The sequence below is a fragment of the Oryx dammah genome, unplaced genomic scaffold, assembly GCF_014754425.2.
Source record: "Oryx dammah isolate SB20612 unplaced genomic scaffold, SCBI_Odam_1.1 HiC_scaffold_1, whole genome shotgun sequence".
NCBI classification, from domain to species: domain Eukaryota; kingdom Metazoa; phylum Chordata; class Mammalia; order Artiodactyla; family Bovidae; genus Oryx; species Oryx dammah.
Window position 1 is genome coordinate 71215323 of NW_024070185.1, and position 23809 is coordinate 71239131.

At 41.5% G+C, this 23809-nt stretch overlaps 1 protein-coding gene across 1 annotated transcript in view; it reads left to right on the top strand.

Moving 5' to 3' along the window:
* Positions 1–23809, top strand: part of DOCK5 (dedicator of cytokinesis 5) — a 201612-nt gene that overhangs the window by 96674 nt on the left and 81129 nt on the right. The window contains exons 15-21 of the mRNA XM_040243303.1: positions 1164–1236; positions 4656–4759; positions 6392–6575; positions 13789–13886; positions 14123–14212; positions 15525–15625; positions 18750–18884. Of these exons, the coding sequence (XP_040099237.1) occupies positions 1164–1236; positions 4656–4759; positions 6392–6575; positions 13789–13886; positions 14123–14212; positions 15525–15625; positions 18750–18884 (785 nt within the window). The remainder of the gene's footprint in view (positions 1–1163; positions 1237–4655; positions 4760–6391; positions 6576–13788; positions 13887–14122; positions 14213–15524; positions 15626–18749; positions 18885–23809) is intronic.

Here is a 23809-nt window from a genome sequence, read left to right on the forward strand (position 1 = left end):
GCCATAAAAAGGGACGCATTTGAGTCAGTTCTGATGAGGTGGGTGAACCTAGAACCTATTATACAGAGTGAAGTGAGGCAGAGAGAGAAAGAGAAATATCGTATTCTAACACATATATACAGAATCTAGAAGAATGGTACTGGAGAACTTACTTACAGGACAGCAGTGGGGAAACAGACATAGAGAATAGACATACGGACATGGGGAGAGGGGAGGACGGAATGAGATGTATGGAAAGAGTAACATGGAAACTTACATTATCATAGGTAAAGTGGATAGCCAATGGGAATTTGTGGTATGCCTCAGGAAACTCAAACAGGGGCTCTGTATCAACCTAGAGGGGTGGGATGGGGAGGGAGCTGGGAGGGAGGTTCAAAAAGGAGGGAATATATGTATACCTATGGCTGATTCATGTTGAGGTAGATGTTCATGATAGATATTTACGTAATAGTCCATTATATAACCACACCATAATTAAACTCTTGCCACAAATTCTCTGCTCTGTACATGCCCCATGTCTCTGTTTTCCTGTCCCTTCTGTACATATAAGCAGCAAAAATAAAAATCTTCCTTTTCTCCAGTATTTTATCTTTCTCTTCTAGTGCGTGTATGTGCTCAGTCACGTCTGACTCTGTGACCTCATGGACTGTAGCCCGTCAGGCTCCTCCATCCATGGGTTTCTCCAGGCAAGAATACTGGAGTGGCTTGCCATTTCCTTCTCATGGGAACCTTCCCAACCCAGGAATCAATCCTGGGTCTTCTGCCTTCACAGGCAGATTCTTTACTACTGAGCCACCAGGGAATCCCTTTCTTTCTATTATAGTCCCTACTTGTTACTGTATTCATGTACAGCTTGTGTCTGAAAGGTACAAGTACTGATGTTTTCACTCTGAAGCGTCTCCTGCTTCATACTTGAGAAGACAGTAGAAATTTGTAGTATCTCCACTTTCAGAATCTATGATAAATAGCAAAGATGATCTCTTGAGCTTCACTTGGTTTTTAGAAATAGCTAAAGCTCTCTTGCAGGAAGTCCTCCATGAAATCTCACTCAATCACAGTGACTCCTTATGACCAGATACTAAAATGGGCCTCATTTTATACAATGAGCTTTGCGTGCCGAGGACTGAATTGATATAAACTCGTAATTCTGAATTATTATGCAGGTGTCCATTGCTATAGAAGAAGTTACTCGCTGCCATATAAGATTTACCTTCCGACACCGGTCGTCTCAGGAATGTAAGTATTAGGAGGTCTGTGACATACTTTCATCGAAACAATATCTTTCATTCAAAAAAACATCCAGCTTGATGGCACTTTTGTGTGTCTGTGGAGCAAGATACTTGGCATCTTTATCTCTGGATTCATTGGTGCTAAGGAAATATTTTTTAATGAATTTTTCTAGGTTTTCAGGATTTGTATTCTGTATCAGAATTTTCTCCAAATGTGTTCTGTGAGTACTAAGGTTCTCTAAGATGCTAATAGATGCTCTCTGACACAGTGAGTTTCACAGTTGGATAGAGGTAGGAAATGCTTGTGTATTATATTTTCCTCTTAGGCATTCACAGTGTATGTTGTCATATTTCTGAGAAATCCCGAAGCCAGAAAAGTGTTTAATCTCTAGTTTCCCAAATTTTTTTTTAATGAAATAACTATTTTAAATTTTAGATCATTGTTCATGAGTTAACCTTTCTAAAGTATGAACAAAGGAGAATATTGTTTATTTTCCACTTGATCACAATGTGTCTGGAAGTGTTGTTCTTATTCAGCACTGCATGAAAGTCCAGTCCTTCCTTCCAAACTGAAATTTTTGACTGCCGTCTACCTACCAGACTGCAGGCCAGGCCCTCAATAGATAATAGAAGACAGGACTCAGGCACTGCTCTGAAAAGTCTCTGTGACCTAGTTAGAAAGATGAGTACGAAAACAGACGATGAAGGTCAGATCAATGTGACATGTTACAGCAGCAAACGTGGAGTTGTAAGCCTAGCACCCAACCCTGCCTGGGGATTTCCTACAGCTCCTAAGATTTCCTACATCCTGTCTGAGCCTCGAAGATAAGCAGAGGTTAGCCCAGCGAAGCGTGATGGTGGAGAAATGTGTTTGAAAAAGGAAGGGGAGGCTGAAGTGGGAGCAATTATAATATTAAATTGAGCCATCTTAAAGTGCCAGTTTTATAGGTCAGTAGCAAATAGTCAAATATTAGCAATTTCGTCCAGTTCTACATTATACTAAAGGAGCATTTCTCAAGCTCTTAGTTTGTACCAAATACCATATGGTATTTATATTTATACACTGTCTTGTTTAGTATCTACAGTAGTCTGATAAGATCCATACTACTATTATCCACATCTGTACATAAGGAAAGTGAGGCACAGAGATGTTAGGCCCAAGGTTGGGCTTCCCTGGTAGCTCAGCTGGTAAAGAGTCCCCTTGCAATGCAGGGGAACCTGATTCGATTCCTGGGAAGATCCGCTGGAGAAGGGATAGGCTATGCACTCCAGTATTCTTGGTCTTCCCTGGTGGCTCAGCTGGGTTCGATCCCTGGGTTGGGAAGATCCCCTGGAGAAGGGAACAGCTTCCTACCCCAGTATTCTGGCCTGGAGAATTCCATGGAGAAGTCCATGGGGTTGCAAAGAGTTGGACATGACTGAGTGACTTTTACTTTCACTTTGCCCAGGGTCACAGGGCTAGTAAGAATCCATATTAACGCCTCGGCAGTCTGATTCCAGGCAGGCTGGAGCAGGATCATGGAAAAGTGAAGGTTCTTTCAGACCATCTTGTGGAGGAGCCATTAAAGAGTGTTGTATAGGTCAGGAGTCCCTAACTTCTAGAGTCTGACGCCTGATGATCTGAGGTGGAGCTGATACAATACTAATAGAAATAAGTGCACAATAAATGTAATGCATTTGAATCATTCTGAAACCATCCCCCCTGCCCCTGGTTTGTGGAAAAATTATCTTCCATGAAACCAGTCCCTGGTGCCATAACGATTGGGGATTGCAAGTATAGGTGGTGTGGTGGTGGTGATTTGTTATCTATTTATAACAGCTTTAGTCATGGTATCCCCAACCAAACTGGACACGGCCCAAGTGGCCATCAAAAGGAGAGCATATGAACAAACTATAGTATAATCTTTTCATAACAGATACATGCTCAGCCAGTCTGGGGACACACGAGACCTAGCAGAGCTTAGAGGTGTGCCTGTGGTGAGAAGGGGCCACAAGTCACCCCAGCCATAGATATCTGAGTACGGGACATGGTGAGCTCAGAGGCCAACTCTGAAGACCAGGAGGGAAGCCCTTTCCTTCCTTAAGAGGCTGGATTCTCCCTCCCAGATGCCACAAGAAACACATAACCCCTTTTCCTGGCACATTGGCATCTTGGAAAAAGAGAGGAACAGAAACCTTAAATGGCATCACAACCTTGTTGTTGTTATTCAGTGGCTAAGTTGTGTCTGACTCTTTGCAACCCCATGGACTGCAGCACGCCACGCTTCCCTGTCCTTCACTGTCTCCTGGAGTTTGCTCAAGCTCCTGTCCATGGAGTTGGTGATGCCATCCAACCATCTCATCCTCTGTCGCCCCCTTCTCCTCCTGCCCTCAGTCTTTCCCAGCATCAGAGTCTTTTCCAGTGAGTCAGCTCTTTGCATCAGATGGCCAGAGTATTGGAGCTTCAGCATCAGTCCTTCCAGTGAATATTCAGGATTGATTTCCTTTAGGATTGACTGGTTTGATCTCCTTGCTGTCCACAAACCTTGAAATATAATAAATACTTGCTGATGTACTTCCCTGGTGGTCCAGTGGCTAGGAATCTGCCTACCAATGCCAGGGTCATGGATTTCATTGCTGGTCTGGGAAGATCCTACTTGCTGAGGAGCAACTAAGCCCATGTACCACAGTTACTCAGCCTGTGCTCTAGAGCCCAGGCTCCAAAGTAAGAGAAGCTGCTGCAGTGAGACGCCCATACACAACTAGAGAGTAGTCCCTGCTCACCACAGCTAGAGAAAGCCCGTGCACAGCATCAAAGACCCAGCACAGCAAAATATAACTAAATAAATACATATACACAGAGTATACATACATACGTACTGAGTCTGTTTTAAAACAGCAGTAGTGAGATAGCCCATGGAATGGTTTGGAAGCATGGCATTTGACCTGATTAGGTTTGATTTTGGAAATTAATACCAAAGAGTAGAGAGATGTTGGGTAGTGAAGGGCTAAAGACAGAGAGACCTGTTATGAAGAGCTTATGGGAATACAGGGAAGTGATGAGGGTGGCCTGGACTCAGGAGGGAACAGCAGGAATGGAGAGAAGAGGTGTCCAGAGGCTCTTGGGATGTGGGGTTAGCCTGGGGGCAGGGTTAGTGTCGATACTCGTTGTTCTGATTGGATGTTTGAGTGGATTCTGGTGTCATTCATTCATAAATATAGGAAGAGCAGGGTCTGTGTTGGGGGCACCAGAAGATTTCAGTTAAGGAACTGTTTCCTTCAGGGAGGCAGTGACATGGATAATCCATATGGCTTATTGGAGCTCACTGAACTAATTGATGAGCGTGCAGTTGAACGCCTGACTGCAGAGCAGTGTGCCATCAGCTGTCATAGCCATCACTCCCTGGTCCTTCTGCCCCGCTCAGACATATATTCTTGTCTTTTCAGCCAGAGATAAATCGGAGCGAGCCTTTGGCGTGTCCTTTGTGAAGCTGATGAACATAAATGGCACCACTCTGCAGGACGGGAGGCACGATCTGGTGGTGTATAAGGTGGTGCTAAAGGAGGAGGCTGAGGACCTCCTTACTCCCTCTGAAAGTGATTCTGAAAACTCCTTTTAGACTTCGTGTATAGCTATCAGAAACTTCTCTAGAGCTAATGTGTTCGCACTTACCAGTCTCAAATCCCGGAGGACTGTGATCATACCAGCTTCATGGGCTCCCATCCCCTTCAGTCTAATAAGTGATAGTCCTGGGACTTCCCTGATGGTCCAGTGGGGACTGCCAGTCACACTTCCACTGCAGGGGGCGTGGGTTCCATCCCTGGTTGGGGAACTTGGATCCCACATGCTGTGCAGCATGGCCAAGTGAAAAGAAAAAAACAAAATTTTTTTTTGAAAATGAAAAATGCGTCCTTTATTTTTGCTTAAAAACTGAAAAAACTTCTCGGCCAACACAATAGTATTAAATGTTAAATAACAAATAGTGAAATAGGATTTACAGCGTAAGACTTGCAAAGATTGATATCCTTGAATTTGTATACAAATGTCTTAGAAAAGCATAAGGAGTCACATTAATTCAAAAACAGTGAAAGGACCATAACAGCCTGTTCATAAACAAAGTATAAATTATCAATAAATATTTGAAAACTATGATTATTAGCAATTAAAAATGTGAATTAACATGAAAAAGTATGATCTGGATTATCATTTTGCAAAGATTTAGTACCATGAAGATACCTCCTTACCTTGGTGTTATGAATGCACCTCCCATCTCATAGGACTGTCCCAGTTCCTAGGTGTATTTGTTAGCTTTTGTTTTGCTTTTCTATATTATCATATTTTACATTCATTAGTGATTTTTTTTTTTTTCTGGGCTTCCATGTGGGGTGGTTGAGAAGCTCTTCAGTTTTTTCTCTGGGGGCAAAGGATGGTCCCTTCTTCTGCAAATGGCATCATGGAGGTGAACAGCCAGAGGTCGTGCTCTGGCTTTCTGTTCTTTGCATCACCCCTTGTGGAGCATTGATAATTGCACTGTTGGGCTGGGTTAGCAGGTGGTGGGTGTGGCAGGATGTGGTTTTCATATCAGCATGAGCCAGGCACCATTTCTATGCTCTGCGGCCCCTCTTCCTCCAGTATCAGTTTTGTCCGTATTCTTCCATCTAAGTGCTGCAGAGCTATCATTCCCACTGAGATTTTAGAGTCGAAAGTAGATGTTGAGAAGATCTCATTTGTCCACCAACATCGAGGATTTTTTCAGTTGATAGCGTTTCTGAGATGAAGCTGCCTGATGTGTATTTCCGTTAATAGCTCCTGAGCTCAGAAATAGTGTTGGAAGCCATGGCTAGCTCTTTCTTCTCAGGGGACCCAATGAAGTATAACTGTGACAATTTACACGTTCAAGAAAATAAAATCCAACCTTACTGTTTACTTACGTATTTATAACAGACTAGGATATTGATTTCTGCTTCATTACTTATTCCATTTTCATACAATGTTTAAATTATTTCTAGGTTTAAGATTTTTGAAAAATATCCTAACAAACACCTCAGAGTTAGAAGGGATCTACTATAAAAACTTTGTTTTTTATGCTAGAAATTCACTGCGCTCATGATAAATATTATTTTATTTGCAACTAAGAGATTTTGTCTACTCTTCTGGTGTCCCTGACATGCTTCCTTTGGAGGGTGACAACAAGAAGATGGAAGATGCTAAATTCTACCTGACCTTGCCTGGAACCAAGGTGGAGATGGAAGAAAAGGAGCTCCAAGCATCTAAAAACACAGCCAACTTTGCAGCAGCCAAAGACAGCACAAAGGACAGCTTTCAGATTGCCACCCTCATATGTTCCACGAAGCTCACCCAAAATGGTAGGCGCAGTGACCGGAATGACACCAGAATGGGCTTTCTATTGGGTCCTCCTGGGCTCCTTTGTTAAATTCAGGAGACTGGACCATCTGTCTTCTGAGATGGGGTCCTGGGCTCTCTGGATTCTGCTCTTTGCGTGATGTTCTAGGTAGAACTATTAGATAGCTAGAGCTTTTTCTGAGGCTTCTTTGTCTATCTTTGAACCAGGATGAAAAACACTTGGGTGTTTTTTAAATATGGTAGAACCTACAAATGTATTCTAACAGAAGCCGTAAAATTTGAAGGTCTTATGTTTCATTCCTTCAAGGCAGCAAAGAGCTCTAATACTGTTCCTTGTATGATGTTTATAATGAGAGATTTTGGTAGCAAGGGAAGGACACTGGCAGGCAGATATCAGTCTCTTGCTCAAGAAGGATGGCAAAGAGCAGGGAGGATTTCATGTTAGCCTTTCCATCTGTTGCCATGTAGACTCCTCTTTCCCCATTTTTTTCTCAAGCAGTCAAAGAGTTTCCATAAAATCAGCTGAACAGTTCAGAGTCGGTTTCACTTTGTCCCTTCTTGAAATCTGATAGCAATTTTAACTTCTCTTGTGTATATCATGGCATTTGGTAGCCAATAACAGTTTCTTATTCATTTAATCTATGTAATTTCTAAGGTGTCCTGCTGAATATAGTGATCCAAGGGTTAGATACTTTGGGGACTTGCTTTAAAAATTCTGTATCCCCTGTGCTGTGTGGATGATTAGTCCCTTTGACCTTTGAGAAGAGTTGGGGGCTCTGCCTTAGGGAGATGATAAGGTAGACAAAGCAGCTGAGATATAAGGGACACGCAAGGATCAGATAGCATGTGGTTGATCTTTAGAAAGCGTCTAAAGATTTATTTTGGTGAATCATGGTTGGGTAGAGAATATGGATGGTATTTCAACTTGAGCAAGTGTCTAGACTCAATAGAGTCAGACTTAGAGCTATTACTTACAGGAAAGTAAAAGCACACACCAAAAATGAACCCCGAAAAAAAGCGAAACTATAAAGACATGAAAAGATCCATGATTACAAAGGGCTCGGGGAGAGAGGGAGGGATGAACAGACAAAGAACAAGGGATTTTTAGGACAGTAAAGCTATACACTAAATGATACCCTAATGGGTACAGGGATATATGTCACTGGACATTTGTCCATACCCACAGAACATATGAAGTGAAGCCTAACTTAAACGACAGCCTTGAGTTAATGATCTTTATTAGCACTGGCTCATCAGTTGTAGTAAAGGTACTACAGTAATGCAGGATGTTAATAATAATGGAAACTCTGCAACCTGGAAGGGGTATTTGGGAACTCTCTGCACTTTGGGCTTAATTTTTTCTGCAAGCCTAAAACTGCTCAAAAACATAAAGTCTGCTGAGGCTGCTGCTGCTAAGTCGCTTCAGTCGTGTCCGACTCTGTACAATCCTATGGACAGCAGCCCACCAGGCTCCCCTGTTCACAGGATTCTCTAGGCAAGAATACTGGAGAGGGTTGCCATTTCCTTCTTCAAAATAAAGTCTATTAATTAGGAAAAGACAAACACCTTAAAAATTAAGCCAGAAAGCATTCTGAGCTTACACGACAGAACTGTATCCGTGATATAACCGTTGTTAGGGAAAAAGTAAGTATAAATAAATTGTTGATACAAGGTTAAATAGTATAATGTTTATCAGAAATGATTAAGAAGGTGTATCTGATTTTAAATATTTATTTTCAGACCCTTTGGTCTAGTACTGTGACTCTTAGAAAGTGAACGTAAATGGACAATGAGAGATTAACACAAAGATTTATGTTGTGTTAGAAGAAGGAGAATGCTTCCCTATTATTCATAATGGGGGAACACGGCAAACAATCCAGATGCCCAGTAGCTGGGGATCAGGTCAAAGTCTATAATGTTATTAAATGATGAAATATATGAGGCTGTGAAGAAAAAACTGAGTTGGCCAAAAAAGTTCATTCAGGTTCTTCTGTAATATCCTCAGAGAAACATGAATGAACTTTTGGGCCAACTCAGTATTTTAAAACAAAGACATAGGAAAATGTTAACAGTGCATAGAACATAACCTTAGTGTTGTTTAAATATATAAGGAGAATTTGGAGCCAGTTGCCTGGGTTCGGTTCCCAGCTCTGCCACTTGCTAGCTGGTTCGTCTTGGACAAGTCACTTGATCTCACTGTGACCCAGTTTCCTCATCTCACCTGCTGTCAGTCTGGAAGTAGGAAGAGGGGACAGACAGGGCAACCTTGTGCATATATGAAAAGACAGGGTATTCCCAGCAGCAGATTGTAAGTGTTGTTGTTTCTCTGCTTTCTTCTAATATTATGGGAATGATAAAGAACCAGTTCAGTTTATTCTGAGAAAGAAGAAGCTGAGGAACATGAGTGAACTGTCAACTCCACGAGGGCGTTTGCTGATCAGGAAGGTATCTGTTCTCCTTTTACATGGAGACTGACCAAAGGTGTTGTTCCTTAGCCTTTGGAGGGCTGTTCAGACTCCAAAGGTCAAAAGCCACTGGACTTTGTCACAAACAGAGCCTGTAGGTGCTTTCATTACTTTATGAATTTTTTCGAAACTAGAACAGCTCGATTTATATGGGATCATTTTGTTACTGGACTGTATGGAGGTTGAGAGTAGATTTGTTCTAGAAAAGGGAGAGGGGAATCAAGTCTCTGCAGGTATGGACCCTGCACCAGGCTTTCGCGGCATCTCATTTTACCCACGGACATCCTAGCACAGGAAGACACCCATGTTGTTATCATTAGTCTCAATTTGCTGATCAGAATTCTGAGTTAAGAAACCTAAGTTAAATATTAGGCTGGCCAAAAAGTTCATTCAAGTTTTTCTGTAACACCTTACCTAATACTGTGCCTGAAAATGGACTTGGATCTGAAAATATATATTTGTAGCAAAATTTAGGGGGTTTTTTTGTCATTCTTTTCTTTTTTAAATGTTATGGTCCTAATCTTTTCCCAAAGGTAATCTACCCTAAATTTGGAGACTGTCAATTAGAGGATCATGAATTCTTACATACTTCTGATGGAGATGTAAATTGGAACAACTTTGGATAACATTTAGGTAGTATCTGATATGGTTGAAGGTGGTCATTCCTGATAACCCAAAAATATATTCTAGTTTTACACCTCAGATAAGCAGCTGTACCTGGATACCGGGAGGCATATGAGAATGTACACAGCACAGTTGCTTATGATGTCTCAGAACCACAAACAACCCATGTGGTTTGGGGGCTGTTGTTTTGTTTTCTTTTTTGTTTTTGGCTGTGCTGCTTTGGCTTGCAGGATCTTAGTTTTCTGACCAGGGATTGAACCCAGACCATTTGTTTAAGTGTGGAGTCCTAACCATTGGATTGGCAGAGCATTCCCCTGTCTGGTTGTTCATTGACAGTAAAATGGATGGACAAATTCTGGTACATCCATACAATGGGATAGATGCTATATAGCAATGAAATGAAGTTTTTCAGAGCTATTCATCAATCTGTATGAATCCCAGAAACACTGTAAGTCTAGGCCTATTTCTATAAGACTGTGCTACCACTTTTCTTGCCCTAAGACCTTATGGTTCACCATTGCCAAATACATTCTTCATATGAGCATTGATGGAGCATGCAGGTATCTCTAGGGAATAAACCTCTAGGCTGGTGAGCGGGTGCTTGGAAGATGCTAATCTGCTGAGTGACTCTTCTCTGCTGATGGAGTATCTAAGTCCTTTTCCTTAGGTAGCGCTCATGAAATGAAGTGTGACCAGTGGAACAGAATGCTTGACTAGCCTCAGGCAGAAATAGGAGATGGGAAGATGGAATGGACAATGCCTAGTGGACAGGTCCAGCGCCGTGTCTAGTCTGAAGTATTCATGTAAGGAGTGAAGAATTGTCTTGTGTACGCCACCAATTTCCTCAGGGCTACTGGTTTTGATTCCATGCTGCTATTCAGGCTTTGATCCAGCGTGTACTGAACACCTGCCGGGTGGCTAGCACTGTGATGGGTTTAAGAATGAATGCAGTATGGTCCTTCTCAAGTGTTTCAATCTATGGGAAGAGGCAAAGAGATGTCAAGTGTGTCATTACTTATTTGTCCCAGTGTATATTTATATGGACAAGGAGTGCAGATAGAAGAGACGATTGGTTATGTCTTCCCAGAGGGAATAAAGTTTGAAATGAGTCTTGAGGTAGAAGTAGCAGCTGACCAAATCCATAGTATTGGGTTGGCCAAAACGTTTGCTTGGGTTTTTCCATAATATCTATTTTTTTAAAAAATAAATTTTAAAATGTATTTATTTATTACCTATTTGGGCTTCCCTGTTGGCTCAGACTGTAAAGAATCCAGCTGCAAATGCAGGAGACCTGGTTTTGATCCCTGGTTGGGAAAATCCCCTGGGGAAGGAAATGGCAACCCACTCCAGTATTCTTGCCTGGGAAATCCCATGGACAGAGGAGCCTGGTGGGCTACAGTCCGTGGGGTTGCACAAGAGTCGGACACAACTGAGCAACTAAGCACACATTATTTACTTGGCTGCATCAGGTGTTAGTTGTGGTGCACAGGTTTATCTCCAGTTGCACCAAGCAGGCTTCTGAGCGTGCAAGCTCAGTAGTTACAGCACGTGGGCTCAGTTGTCCTGTAGAGCAGAATGTGGAATCCTAATTCCCTGCTGCTGCTGCTAAGTCGCTTTAGTTGTGTCTGACTCTGTGCGACCCCATAGATGGCAGCTCACCAGGCTCCCCCGTCCCTGGGATTCCCCAGGCAAGAACATTGGAGTGGGCCGCCATTTCCTTCTCCACCTAATTCCCTGATGAGGGATCAAACCTGTGTTCCTCTGCATTGGAAGGCAGACAGACTGTCAACCACTGGACCACCAGGGAAGTCCGTCCATAACAGCATATGGATAAAACCTGAACAAAATTTTTGGTCAAAGCAGTATAGTATTTCTGGGCATTTCAAACAAAGGAAGTAAAGACAGGAAATGATTTCAGAGCATGCCACAGCTTGGGGAGTATTGAGTTGATCTGTTTGCCTGTGATGGGCTGGCAGGCAAACCCTAGGAGGGACTTTAGCACCTTCTGCTGTGAATGCTATTGGGATTTTATTTTGTTGACAGTGGGTTGTCTCTAGGCATTGGAGGCTTCCCAAGGACTAAACATGTGCATGCCAGTAAAACAGACACACTGAAGCAAATTGGCTATTCTCATGAACAGAATACATTTTCAACTACTTATATATGTGTTTACACAAATCCATTGATTAAAAAATACATAGTGCTACGCTTACTGAAAAACGCTGTACGAATAGTAATAGTAACTTGATGCACTAGAGAAAAGGATAAAGTAGTAATGGTCTGGATGCCTGCTTTAGTATGACACTAAAGGGACACTTTTAGTATCTAGACGTTCACTAGACCTAAGTCCTGTCTGACCCTTGTGACCCCATGGACTGTAGTCCATCAGGCCCCTCTGCCCACGCGATTTCCCAGGCAAGCATACTGGATTGAATTGACATTTTCTTCTCCAGGAGATCGTCCTGACCCGAGGATCGAACCTGGGTCTCCTGCATTGCAGGTGAATTCTTAACCACTGAACCACCAGGGAAGCCCATTGTAAGTGGTTTACAGATCCCAAATTCTGCATTTTAAATCCAAAAACACTCGAAGATTTTTGTCTCAGAGTTACCCTGCAAGCCATTCATCTGTTCTACCATCCTTGAGTATAGCAACCCATCTGATTTGCCATCTGTTTTATTTCTTTGAAGAACTCTGGGAGGAAGTATGATAGAATAGCAAGGACATGGTTTTGGGGAATCAGAAAATCTGTCATTAAATTCCATTCATACTGTTCTCTGGCAGTTGTGTAATCTAAGGCGGGTAATTTAACTTCACAAAGCTTAAGTTTCTTCATCTCAAAAATGAAACAAATAAAATGGAGCAGAATCTGTTCTATGGTTACCAAAGGGGAAAAGTGGGGTGGAGGGATAAATTAGGAGGTTGAGATTAACATATACACACCTATAAAATACATATACATACCTATAAAACATATACATACCTATATATAACATATACATACCTATATAATAGGTAGCCATCAAGGACTTACTGAATAACACACAGAACTCTACTCAGAGTAGTTTTCTGTAATAATCTATATGGGAAATAGAATCTGAAAAAGAATATATATACATATATATGAATATATAATTTTTATATATTTACATCTATAATTATATATATATTATACATTACTATAACTATATTCTTACATGTAATTCTTATGTATACTCATTATTACAGTATATATTCTTATATATTCCTATATAATTCTTATTTATTCTTATATAACAATTCTCTGTAATAATCTGTATGGGAAATAGAATCTGAAAAAGAGCATATATATTTATATATTCTTTTTACATATACATATTACATATTCTTATAACTAAATCAGGCTTCCGTGGTAGTTCAGAGATGGTAAAGAGTCTGCCTGCAATGCAGGAGACCTGGGTTTGATTCCTGGGAGACCCAGGGAAGATCCCCTGGAGAAAAGAATGGCTACCCATCCAGTATCCTTGCCTGGAAAATTCCATGGACCGAAGAACCTGGTGGGCTGTAGTCCATGGTTGCAGAGAGTTGGACATTTCAGAGTGACTTTCACTCACTCACTATAGCTAAATCATTTTGCTGTACACCTGAAACTAACGCAACGTTGTGGATCAATGATACTCCAATATAAAATAAACTTTTTAAGTTGAAAAAATCAGTGAAATCTCTACAGTGTGGATGTGATGTTTAAATGAATTAATGTACATTTGTAAGTTTATTTTCCCCTCTGCATCCACCGAGACACACAGAGTGACAGGAGACAAATTAAGCAGTGCAGCAAATTAAAGGAAGGTAGCTTATTTCAGTGATTCACGTGTAAGATGGTGATATCTTACATGAGAGGTGTGCCTTCAATTCAGGAGTTATTTTAGGTTCTTGTACATTTGTGGTTGTTTTTTTTTTTTTTCCTCTGTGAAGAAGGAAAGATGACTAAAAGGTTTTCTTTGACTTAGGTAAGAGACAGTAAATTAAAAGACTGCATAAGGTTCTAGCCACCTGTAGGAGCAATGATCTTCTCTACAGAGCTGTGTGTGTGGATTGCTCTGCAAATCTGTGTCTAACGCTTATGGTTTGTGGTTGTTCTTCCCAGTTGACCTGTTAGGTTTGTTAAATTGGCGCTCAAGCCCTCAGAATATTAAACACAACTTGAAGAAGTTAATGGAGGTGGATGGAGGAGAGATTGTGAAGGTATGTTTATTTATTCACAGATAAGACTACAGCCACTGCATCCTTAGTTCAATATCTTAAATGAACCCAATGAGTGTAAACGTAACCCCTAGTCTACACTGGGAAGCAAGTGTGCCAGTTTTTAAGAAAATGCTACTTTTAAACCTCTTCTTTTGAAAGCTAATTCTCCTCGTATTTCTGCACTCTGGAGCTAAACTGAAAGCCCCAGATAACCTCTCTGTTTTTCTTATCTTCAGTTTTTGCAAGATACACTAGATGCACTTTTTAACATCATGATGGAAATGTCAGATGACGAAACATATGACTTCCTCGTGTTTGATGCACTGGTAAGCAATTACGCATGATAACCTAGTCTTCATTCTCACAACTTCGTGGGTTTTGATAGTTCACTATTATAAATAATGGTGACAATATCCTCCTGCATAAATATCTGCATCCATCTCTCTGATGAATTCTTGAGGCAACGTTCCCAGAAGTCATGTTAGATACAATTGACTGCTTAACATTTTTATTTATTTATTTTTGGCTGTGATGGGTCTTAGTTGCAGTGCTTGAACTTCTCGCTAGCTGCAGGGCTCAGGCTTAGTTGCCCCGTGGCATGTGAGATCTTGGTTCCCCAGCCCAGGATTGAACCTATGTCCCCTACATTGGAAGATGGATTCTTAACCACTGGACCACCAGGGTGGTACCTAGATATGATTGACTTATAGTCAAGACCTTTTTTCTTCAATTCCTGTTAAATCTTCCTTTTTTATATGCTTTTTCTTTTTCATTTGGGAAAATGAGATATTTTACTACATTTGACATAAAAGAATCCCTTTAACTTGATTTAAAATTGTCTGGCCCTAAACCAGAACATGGGGCTTCTCAGGTGGCTCAGTGGTAAAGTAACCGCAGGCAGCGCAGAAGATGCCGGAGACCCAGGTTTCATCCCTGGATGGCGAAGATCCCCTGGAGAAAGAAATGGCAGCCCACTCCAGTATTCTTGCTTGGGAAATTTGGACAGAGGAGCCTGGTGGGCTGCAGGCCATAGGGTTGGAAAGGGTCAAAAATGGCAGAGTGACTAAGCACGCAAGCGTGCATCATAAGTAGGTGCAAAGTGGTTATTTGTTGGTTGTGTGTCTGGTAGTGGTAAGACGCCACCTGATAAGAGTTAACATCTGAGCAGAAAATTGAGACCCAGAAGTCTGGTGAAGTTCAGTTTTTAGGGGCACCCACACTGCGCTGAGGAGAGGGACATCGTTCAGTATTTCCTTAGCTGTATCCTTGTGATAGTATCTATTATTCTCCCAGGAAACCCGTCCCCACACCCTGCCCCCTCTGATTCCGTTTTCTTCCCTGACCTGTTTACCTGTGCCCTGCCCGCTCTCTGTGGTGGTCAGCTCTCTGAGGCCGGGGGTGCTGGATTGTATTGTCTTCATCCCAGTATTTACCACAGTGCCTGACACTTCATGGTCTCTCTGTTCATGTTAAATAAAAAGAAACCTGAGACTTTTCTTCAGCTCTGGAATAGTAATGTTGGGGACGCTGCCAAAAGAATCAAGAAGGAAAAGAAGACCCCATACATTGAGACCCAGCTTGTTGACTGAATGCCAGGGTTTGTGCTGTACTGCTATTTATATTTTTCACCTTTGGCAGGTGTTTATTATTTCACTGATAGGAGACATCAAGTTCCAGCATTTCAACCCTGTTCTCGAGACCTACATTTACAAGCACTTCAGTGCCACTCTGGCCTACGTGTGAGTACCAGGCCCGGGAAGGGTCTGTGGTTGGGTTGTCAGCTTGTGCTCCAGGGGCTGGGTTGTTGAGAAACCAAAAGGCCATGAGCTGAGGACCTGCATCTCTAAAGTACAGAACCTTGTGCTAAACTTCCTGGTGGAAAGTGGGAACCATCCAACAATTTCAACTCTGGAAAAAGGATTATATTCAGGCCCTCATCTCTGGGAAGCTGTGGAAGAGATAAAGCTGCACTGCCTTAAGAATCCAGAGCATCTATAGGTGAGGAGTTGAAGTTGTTAGGAGCATGATCCAGGACAGAGGACCCTACCCAAGATCTTAGGCGGTGGGTGTCAGTGGGATCAGCCAGAGGTGCCAATGGGATCAACCAGAAGGTGAAGGAGGACCACATGCGAGAGAACTGTAGGTCATGCCCTCAACTCTACACAGCAAATGCTTTGTAGAAGTCATTGCTTAGAGCAGGGGTCCCCAACCCCCAGGTCTTGGGCTGGTACCAGTCAGTGACCTGATAGGAACCAGGTCCCACAGCAGGCAGTGAGTGGCTGGTGATCACATGAAGAAAGCTTCATCTGTATTTACAGCCACGTCCCATCCCTCACATCATTGCTTGAGCTCTGCCTCCTATCAGATCAGTGGTGCCATTAGATTCTCATAGGAGTGAACCCTCCTATTAACTGTGCATGCAAGGGATCTAGATTACGAACTCCTTATGAGAATTCATCCTGAAAACTATTTTCTATTCCCCTGGTCTGTAGAAAAATTGTCTTCCACAAAACTGGTCCCTGGTGCCAGGAAAGTTGGGGACCGCTGGCTTAGAGGATAGAAGATGGTTGAGTTTTCTTTCTTTTACATAAAAGGGAATGGCCCCCACCTTTCCCAGAGTGAAGCCTTCTTTCTGTCTTTGTATTATGAGACCTGACTGGTGTTTACTCTGAGCTTTGCCTTGCAGTGCCCAGCTCACCACAGGGTGGCCTGTCCCCCAGCCCCTTGCATTCTGGTTTTTGTGCAGAGCAACATGATAGTGACAAGAGTGTAGGTGAGATGGCAGGGATGTTTCTCACGTGGCTTATGCCTGATTGTGCCAGTTTTTGCCAGCTGATCTGTCAGGCTACCTGCTGACCTGCTCTTTGATCCCATGTGTCTTTTTCTGAACTAAACAAGAAAGCTCTTGGTTTTATCTGCATAATGGTTCAAAAATGTAATAAAACATAAGTGACATTTAAAGACATGTCAGTGTAGCATAATCAGAAATTAACACAATGGATATAATGCCCACTAGGTCCAGGAAAGCAGCGGATAAACCAATGAGGCAGCTCTTTACACCCAGTAGCCTGAATTTCCAAGGCAAGAGCCACAAGAGACAAAATCCTTCATATGATCTTATTTGTGAAATCTAAAAAAAAAGTTGTTATTGTTCAGTTGCTCAATTGTGTCTGACTCTTTGCGACCTCATGGACTGTAGCACGCCAGGGTTCCCTGTCCTTCGCTGTCTCTCGGAGTTTGCTCAGATTCGTGTCCACTGAGTCAGTGATGCCAACCAACCATCTCATCTTCTGTCATCCCCTTCTCCTGCCTTCAGTCTTTCCCAGCATCAGGGTCTTTTCCAATGAGTCAGCACTTTGCATCAGATGGCCGGAGTATCGGAGCTCCAGCATCAGTCCTTCCAGTGAATATTCAGGGTTGATTTCCTTTAGGATTGACTTGTTTGAACTCCTTTCAGTTCAAGGAACTCTCAAGAGTCTTCTCCAGCACCACAATTCAAAAGCATTAATTTTTTGGCATTCAGTCTTCTTTGTGGTCCAACTCTGGAAAAACCAAAGCTTTAACTATATGGACCCTTGGCAAAGTGATGTACAAATAGTACAAACAAACTTATTTACAAAGTAGAATGAGAGTCACAGTTGGAGAAAACAAACTTAATGGTTACCAGGGGATACAGAAGGGGAGGGATAAGTTGGAAGATTGACGTATACACAACTACATATATACTACTGTATATAAAATAGATAACTATTAATAATAAGACCTACTCTATAGTACAGGAAACTCTACTCAGTATTCTGAAATGGCCTATATGGGAAAAACATTAAAAACAGAGAGGGTATATGTATATATGGACTCTGCTGTACACCTTAAACTAACACCACCATTTTAAGTCAACTATACTCAAAAAAGGAAAAAGATGAAATCCTATCATTGGATCTTTATTACACAGAGCCATGTGCAGGACTCCAGGTGGTGTGCTTCTGGTAATCTGAGTTGATTTGCAATAATTGATCAATTCTACATGATTCCTATGAATTTTTCTTAATACTGGTTAAAAACTCAAAAAGATTCCCAGAAGAAACGTTCAGAATTTCAGGGCCCTCAACAATGTGAGATGGCCCAAGATTAAAACAATGCCTAGTCCAGAGACTCTAGAAAAACATAAAGAGCAATCCCAGAGCAGTTTTATCTGTTCAGATGCTCAGAACTCTGGGCTGCTCTTCTTCCCATACAATAAAATTTTCTTCTGGCTCCAATTTAGGGATTCTAAAAATTGGGGGCAGATTGGAGGGAATTAGATTTCTTTTAAGGTGGCTACTTAGGCAGACAAGTCCATCCTTACAAGAACATTTGAAAAAGTCGGCATAACATGTTGTTGTTGTTTTAGTCAATAAGTCATGTCCTACTCTTTGCGGCCACCAGGTTCCTCTGTCCATGAGATTTCCCAGACAAGAATACTGGAGTAGGTTGCCATTTCCTCCTCCAGGGGATATTCATGACCCCAGGATCGAACCCATGTCTCCTACATTGGCAGGTGGATTCTTTACCATTGCGTCACCTGGGAAGCCCCTGCATAACATACAAGAGATTAAAATACCCTCACATTTGCATCCCTTCAGCTCTTTTTCTTGATCCTTTTAAAAAGAATCCTGCAAAGGAAAAGAAACTATCCCTTGTTTCTAAGCAGAAGGGAAGCTCTAAGCCTAGACTGCAGTGAAGAAGAAATTTCTAGAAGAAATAATTACTACAGTTATAACTTCTTCTTTCCCAGGAAGCCAAGTTCCCTTTTGTACAGTGTACCTTAGGCCCCAGAATACCACTTTACCCCATTGATGCTTTTCTCTTTCTCATCCTTTTCAGGAAACTCTCCAAGGTACTGAACTTTTACGTGGCAAATGCAGATGATTCCAGCAAGACGGAATTGCTTTTTGCTGCTTTGAAAGCCTTAAAGTACTTGTTTAGGTTCATCATCCAATCTAGAGTACTCTACTTGAGGTAATGGTGATGGTAATATGATGTTGATGCTCTCCACCCTCTCTGACAGTAGTTTTTCTTATTCCTTGTGTACATGTTCAGCGCTGTGAGCTTTTGGATCATGGAACTGTCAAATTTCAGAACTTTAGAGCTGAAGATCAGAGTGCAATTGTTGTTTAGTTGCTCAGTCCTGTCTGACTCTTGGCAACCCTATGGACTGCAACCCACCAGGCTCCTATGTCCATGGGATTTCCCAGGCAAGAACAGTGAGTGGCTTGCCTTTTCATCTCTAGGGGATCTTTTCGACCCAGGAATCGAACCCATGTCTCCTGCACTGCTGGCATTTTCTTTATCACTGAGCCACCAGGGACACCTAAGGGTGGACTGTGCAGCCTTTAAAGAAGGTCCATGCCGAGTCCTTTTGGGTCAGCAGAATTTCTGAGGCAGTAGTGGCAGTTGGACCGAGGGATGCAGGTGGCTACAATGTGCAACCCTAAATGAGAGCCTTTGTTGGTAACAGATGTGTAGGAAGTCAGGTTCCTGTGGCAAGACTGTATTTAAAATAGCAAGGAGCTTCATGATGATACTGGTTGTGCAAATCTAGGGTCATGAACTATTGCTGGAAGTAGATGGAAACAGTGGCAGTTGTTAGGAGGGTTTGTTTCTGAGGTTTGTGTTTCTTTGCTGACTTCAAGCTGAGGTGCCTGGTGAAACTAAGCCCTAAAGATACGATGAATTCCCAATTTGAATTCCTAGGATAACTGCTCCATCAAAAACAATAGAAATAAAAAATGAAAAAAAAAAAACTTTTCTGGGAATGTCCACGACCCCATTGCCATCACTACTGGATTTCCAAACTGTTAAAGTATATTTCTAAGGCAGATTTGTACTTTGGAAACTATAGGTAACATACTAAAATGTTAATAGGCATAAAGCTGCAAGTAAGAGGGTTTCAAACCTGTGATTTGAGCATGTGTATTTTTTTAAACCTCTTTTTAAAAAATCATAAAATTAAAGGCAAACAACACAGAAAAAACTTGTAACTTATAGTAAAAATCAAAGGTCAATAGATTTACTAATTAAAGGCTCTTAAAAATCAACTATAGAATGATAAATATCCTTATACAATACAAACCAAAAATATAATTTACTAAAGAAAACAAGTGGTCAGTTAAATTTTTAAAATAATTTATACTATTAAAATGTAATATACACACCTTCTTTACCTCTACATTTGATAAAGGTGAAAAATCTTTATAAGAGTGGACAAATTTAGCCATGTGTTTTAATGCTGATAGGAATATGAACTCTTTAAGGATGGAAATTGGGCACTGAATAAAAATCAAACATATATACGCAAAGCAGAGGAAGATATTTGTCCAGTGATAAACCATCTAAAAATTTATGAAAAGAAATCCATCAAGTATGAACAAAGAATGAATGTTACAGTACGTATATTGCACCCTTTCAAATGTAGGGTATTTTAATGAGGCAAGATAACCCTGATAGGTTCAAAACTAAGGTAGAAAACATAATATCACAATTTCAAAAATAATTTAGAACTGGATGCATAATATGTGAAAATTTTAATAGTAAAACTGTAGGTAAGAGGACTTTAAGTAGGTTTTTTTTATCTCCATTTTCAAAGTTTCTACAGTGAATTTGTACATTTTTACGGTTTATAAACATGTTTAATGACTTAAAAGTTGAGCTGGACAAATGACAACTCTTTCTTCCCTAGGAGAAGCTAGTGGTGGTCCCCTAGCACAGGGTGTATACTCACCCTCTGTTAGTCTTTTCAGATGGTCTTTTATTGTTTGGTATTTGTATTTCATAATTAATGCTGAATTTCCACGTATTTGGTTAGGATGTCCTACTGAGGAAACTTTCCCTTACCTAAAAGTTTGTATAGCAAACCAAACCCTGATGTCCAGCAATAAGAAGCCTCATAAAAACATCAAAAGAAAACCTTAATTGATGAAATTAAAAAAAATAATTTCCATTAATGATCCACTGACTCTTTTACCCTTCATAATGTTTCATTGCATCCAGCCCATTGTGTTCTTTTGCTCTTAACTTTGCCAACAAAGGTCTGTCTAGTCAAAGCTATGATTTTTCCAGTAGTCATGTATGGGTGTGATAGCTGGACCATAAAGAAGCCTGAGTGCTAACAAATTAATACTTTCAAACTGTGGTGTTGGAGAAGACTCTTGAGAGTCCCTTGGATGGCAGGGAGGTCAAACCAGTGAATCCTAAAGGAAGTCAGTCCTGAATATTCATTGGAAGGACTGAAGCTGAAGCTCCAATACTTTGGCCACCTGATGTGAAAAGCCAACTCATCAGAAAAGGCCCTGATGCTGGGAAAGATTGAAGGCAGGAGAAGGGGATGACAGAGGACGAAATGGTTGGATGGCATCACTGACTCAGTGGACGTGAGTTTGAGCAAGCTCTGGGAGATGAAAGACAGGGAAACCTGGCATGCTTCAGTCCAGGGGGTCACAAAGAGTTGGACACGACTGAGTGACTGAACAACAGCATTGTGTTCATCATTTTCAAGGTCAGATTGCATGATAACAGTGGAAAAGCCAAGTTAATTAACCCATGAAACTAAGAGAGTGACTGTGTTGAACTTAGGCCCAGATGGCCTGTTTATTATTATTCTTCCTCCTGATGTTTTTCCATTCTAAAGAAGAGCTTAAGCCGGGACAGAGAGTCTGGCAATCTATATTCTCCGATCGCTTGGATTTTTTTAAATTTTTTTTTTTGAAGGATAATTGCTTTACAGAGTGTTGTTGTTTTCGATCGCTTGGATTTTACAGATGCAATAGGACACTGAGAAGGTTGGTTTTAATCCTGCAATCTCATGTTAGTCCCTTTTTAATTAATTAATAATTTTTTTGTCTCCATTGAATTTGTTACATTATACGTCTGTTTTATGTTTTGATTTTGGCCTTAGGGCATGTGGGAATCTTAGCTCCCTGACCAGGGATTGAACTCACACCCCCAGTGTTGGAGGGTGAAGTCTTAACCATTGGACTCCCAGTGAAGTCCATAGTTCCTTTCTTTAAGTCACAAACGTAGGATGCTCTGGGTATTGGGGGTCAAGCACAGATGAGACGAGCTTCCTGCTCCAGTGATGCTTGTGGGTTACATCGAGGTCAGGGGGGGCAGATAATAAAGAAGCCCGCAAGATCATCTCAGGTAGATGAAAGCTAGGAGGGAAGGCATTGATGTGACAATGAGCTGGGAAGGCTCCTTGAGCTGAGCTGGTGGGAGAGACTTACCCGGTGGCTAGCATTTGAGTTGAGACTGAAAGACAAGGAGCTGGTCTCTGGAAGCCTCAGGTAAGAGAAGTGTGGGGATTAGGAACAGCTCTGGCAAGTGTCTCGTGGGGTCACCGAGTGACCTGTGGGAAGAATCAGGAGAAGCCACTGTTGCTGGAACGCAGAGATCCAGAATGGGAGGACGGAGTCTCACAGGCAGTGATGCATGATGAAGACCACCTAGGTCACTGTTAGGGGTTCAGATTTCATTCCAGGGGGTCATGGGAAACCACTGAAGGGCTTCAATTAGAGGGGTAGTGATATCTGGCTTATATTTTACTGAGTTGGCGAAAAAGTTCATTTAGGTTTTTCTGTAGCATGCCGTGGGAAAACTTGAACCGACTCTTTGGCCAACCCAATACAAGATCGTCTCATCTCTTAGGTGGAAAATGGATTGCCAGAGGTTAAGAGTGAAACCTGAGTGACCACTTAATAGGCTGTTTTTTGTTGTGTTTTAAGTTTTAGGCTTTTTTTTTTTATTGGAGGGTAATTGTTTTACAATGTTGTGTGTGTTTCTGCAATGTTAGTTTCAACAATGTGAATCAGCTGTAGTGTTTACATATATCCCCTCCTTCTTGACCCTCCCTCCAGTGGGCTGTTATAGTTCAAATGTGAGATCCGGTGAGTCTGTCTCCTGTGAGATGCAGAGAGTGGACCAATTTAGAAATAAGAGATCATAGGACTTGCTGTTAGAATGGGTGGGAGAATGAGAGAGAAGAATTGTAGATAACTTCTAGGTTTGGTGTGCCACTTGCCAAGATGTGGACTATTGAAAGATGAGCAGGAAAATCAAGTGACCTCTGTTTTGCACATGTTCATTTTGAGATACTTCAGGGAATAAATTGCAAATACAGTTCTTTTCCAGTTCTGCAGAATGGATGAATTGAGAATTCGCAGGAACCCTCTGAATAATTTTCAGAGAAGTTCACATTCCATAGGTATCATATAGGTTATAGGTGAATGGAGGAGACTAATATAAATATGTATATGCATATATATTTGAGTGTGTGTATAAAATTCCAAGTTTGAACCATCCCTACTCTTGACCAGTTGGTGGTAAGATGGCCACCCAGCGTAAGTACACTTGGACGACAGTTTCAGTACTTTTGTGTTTCTTGAGACATGAGCCTTCTGATTTCTACTTAGGAGAAAACCCAAGTTTTCAGTTGATAGACAAGCAGGGTACCTTACTTAAACAAGCATGAATCAGGGACTTCCCAGGAGATCCAGCAGTTAAGACTCCGAGCTTCTGATGCAGGTGTATTTGATCCCTGGTTAGGAAACTAAGATCTCACATGCCTCACGGCATGGCGAAAAGTTTTTTTTTTTGTTTGTTTTTTAATTTAAAAAGCAAGAAACAAAGCACAGTATCAGTGAAGGCCAAGGTGGCCTGTGTCCTGTGAGGGCACTGTTGTGGAGCAGGTTGGCCAGGTCAGTAGATAGAAGAATGCTAACTGGACTCACAGACTAGATTGCTTTCAGACCATTTCTGGGTTGAAGAACTTGACTACCTATTGTCTGAAACTTCAGCACAAATGATCTTGATGTGATGAGACAGAATGATTCAAGTGGCAGAGTGATTAGATAGAATGATTAGAAGAGGTGAGAGAGAGGGAGGGTTGG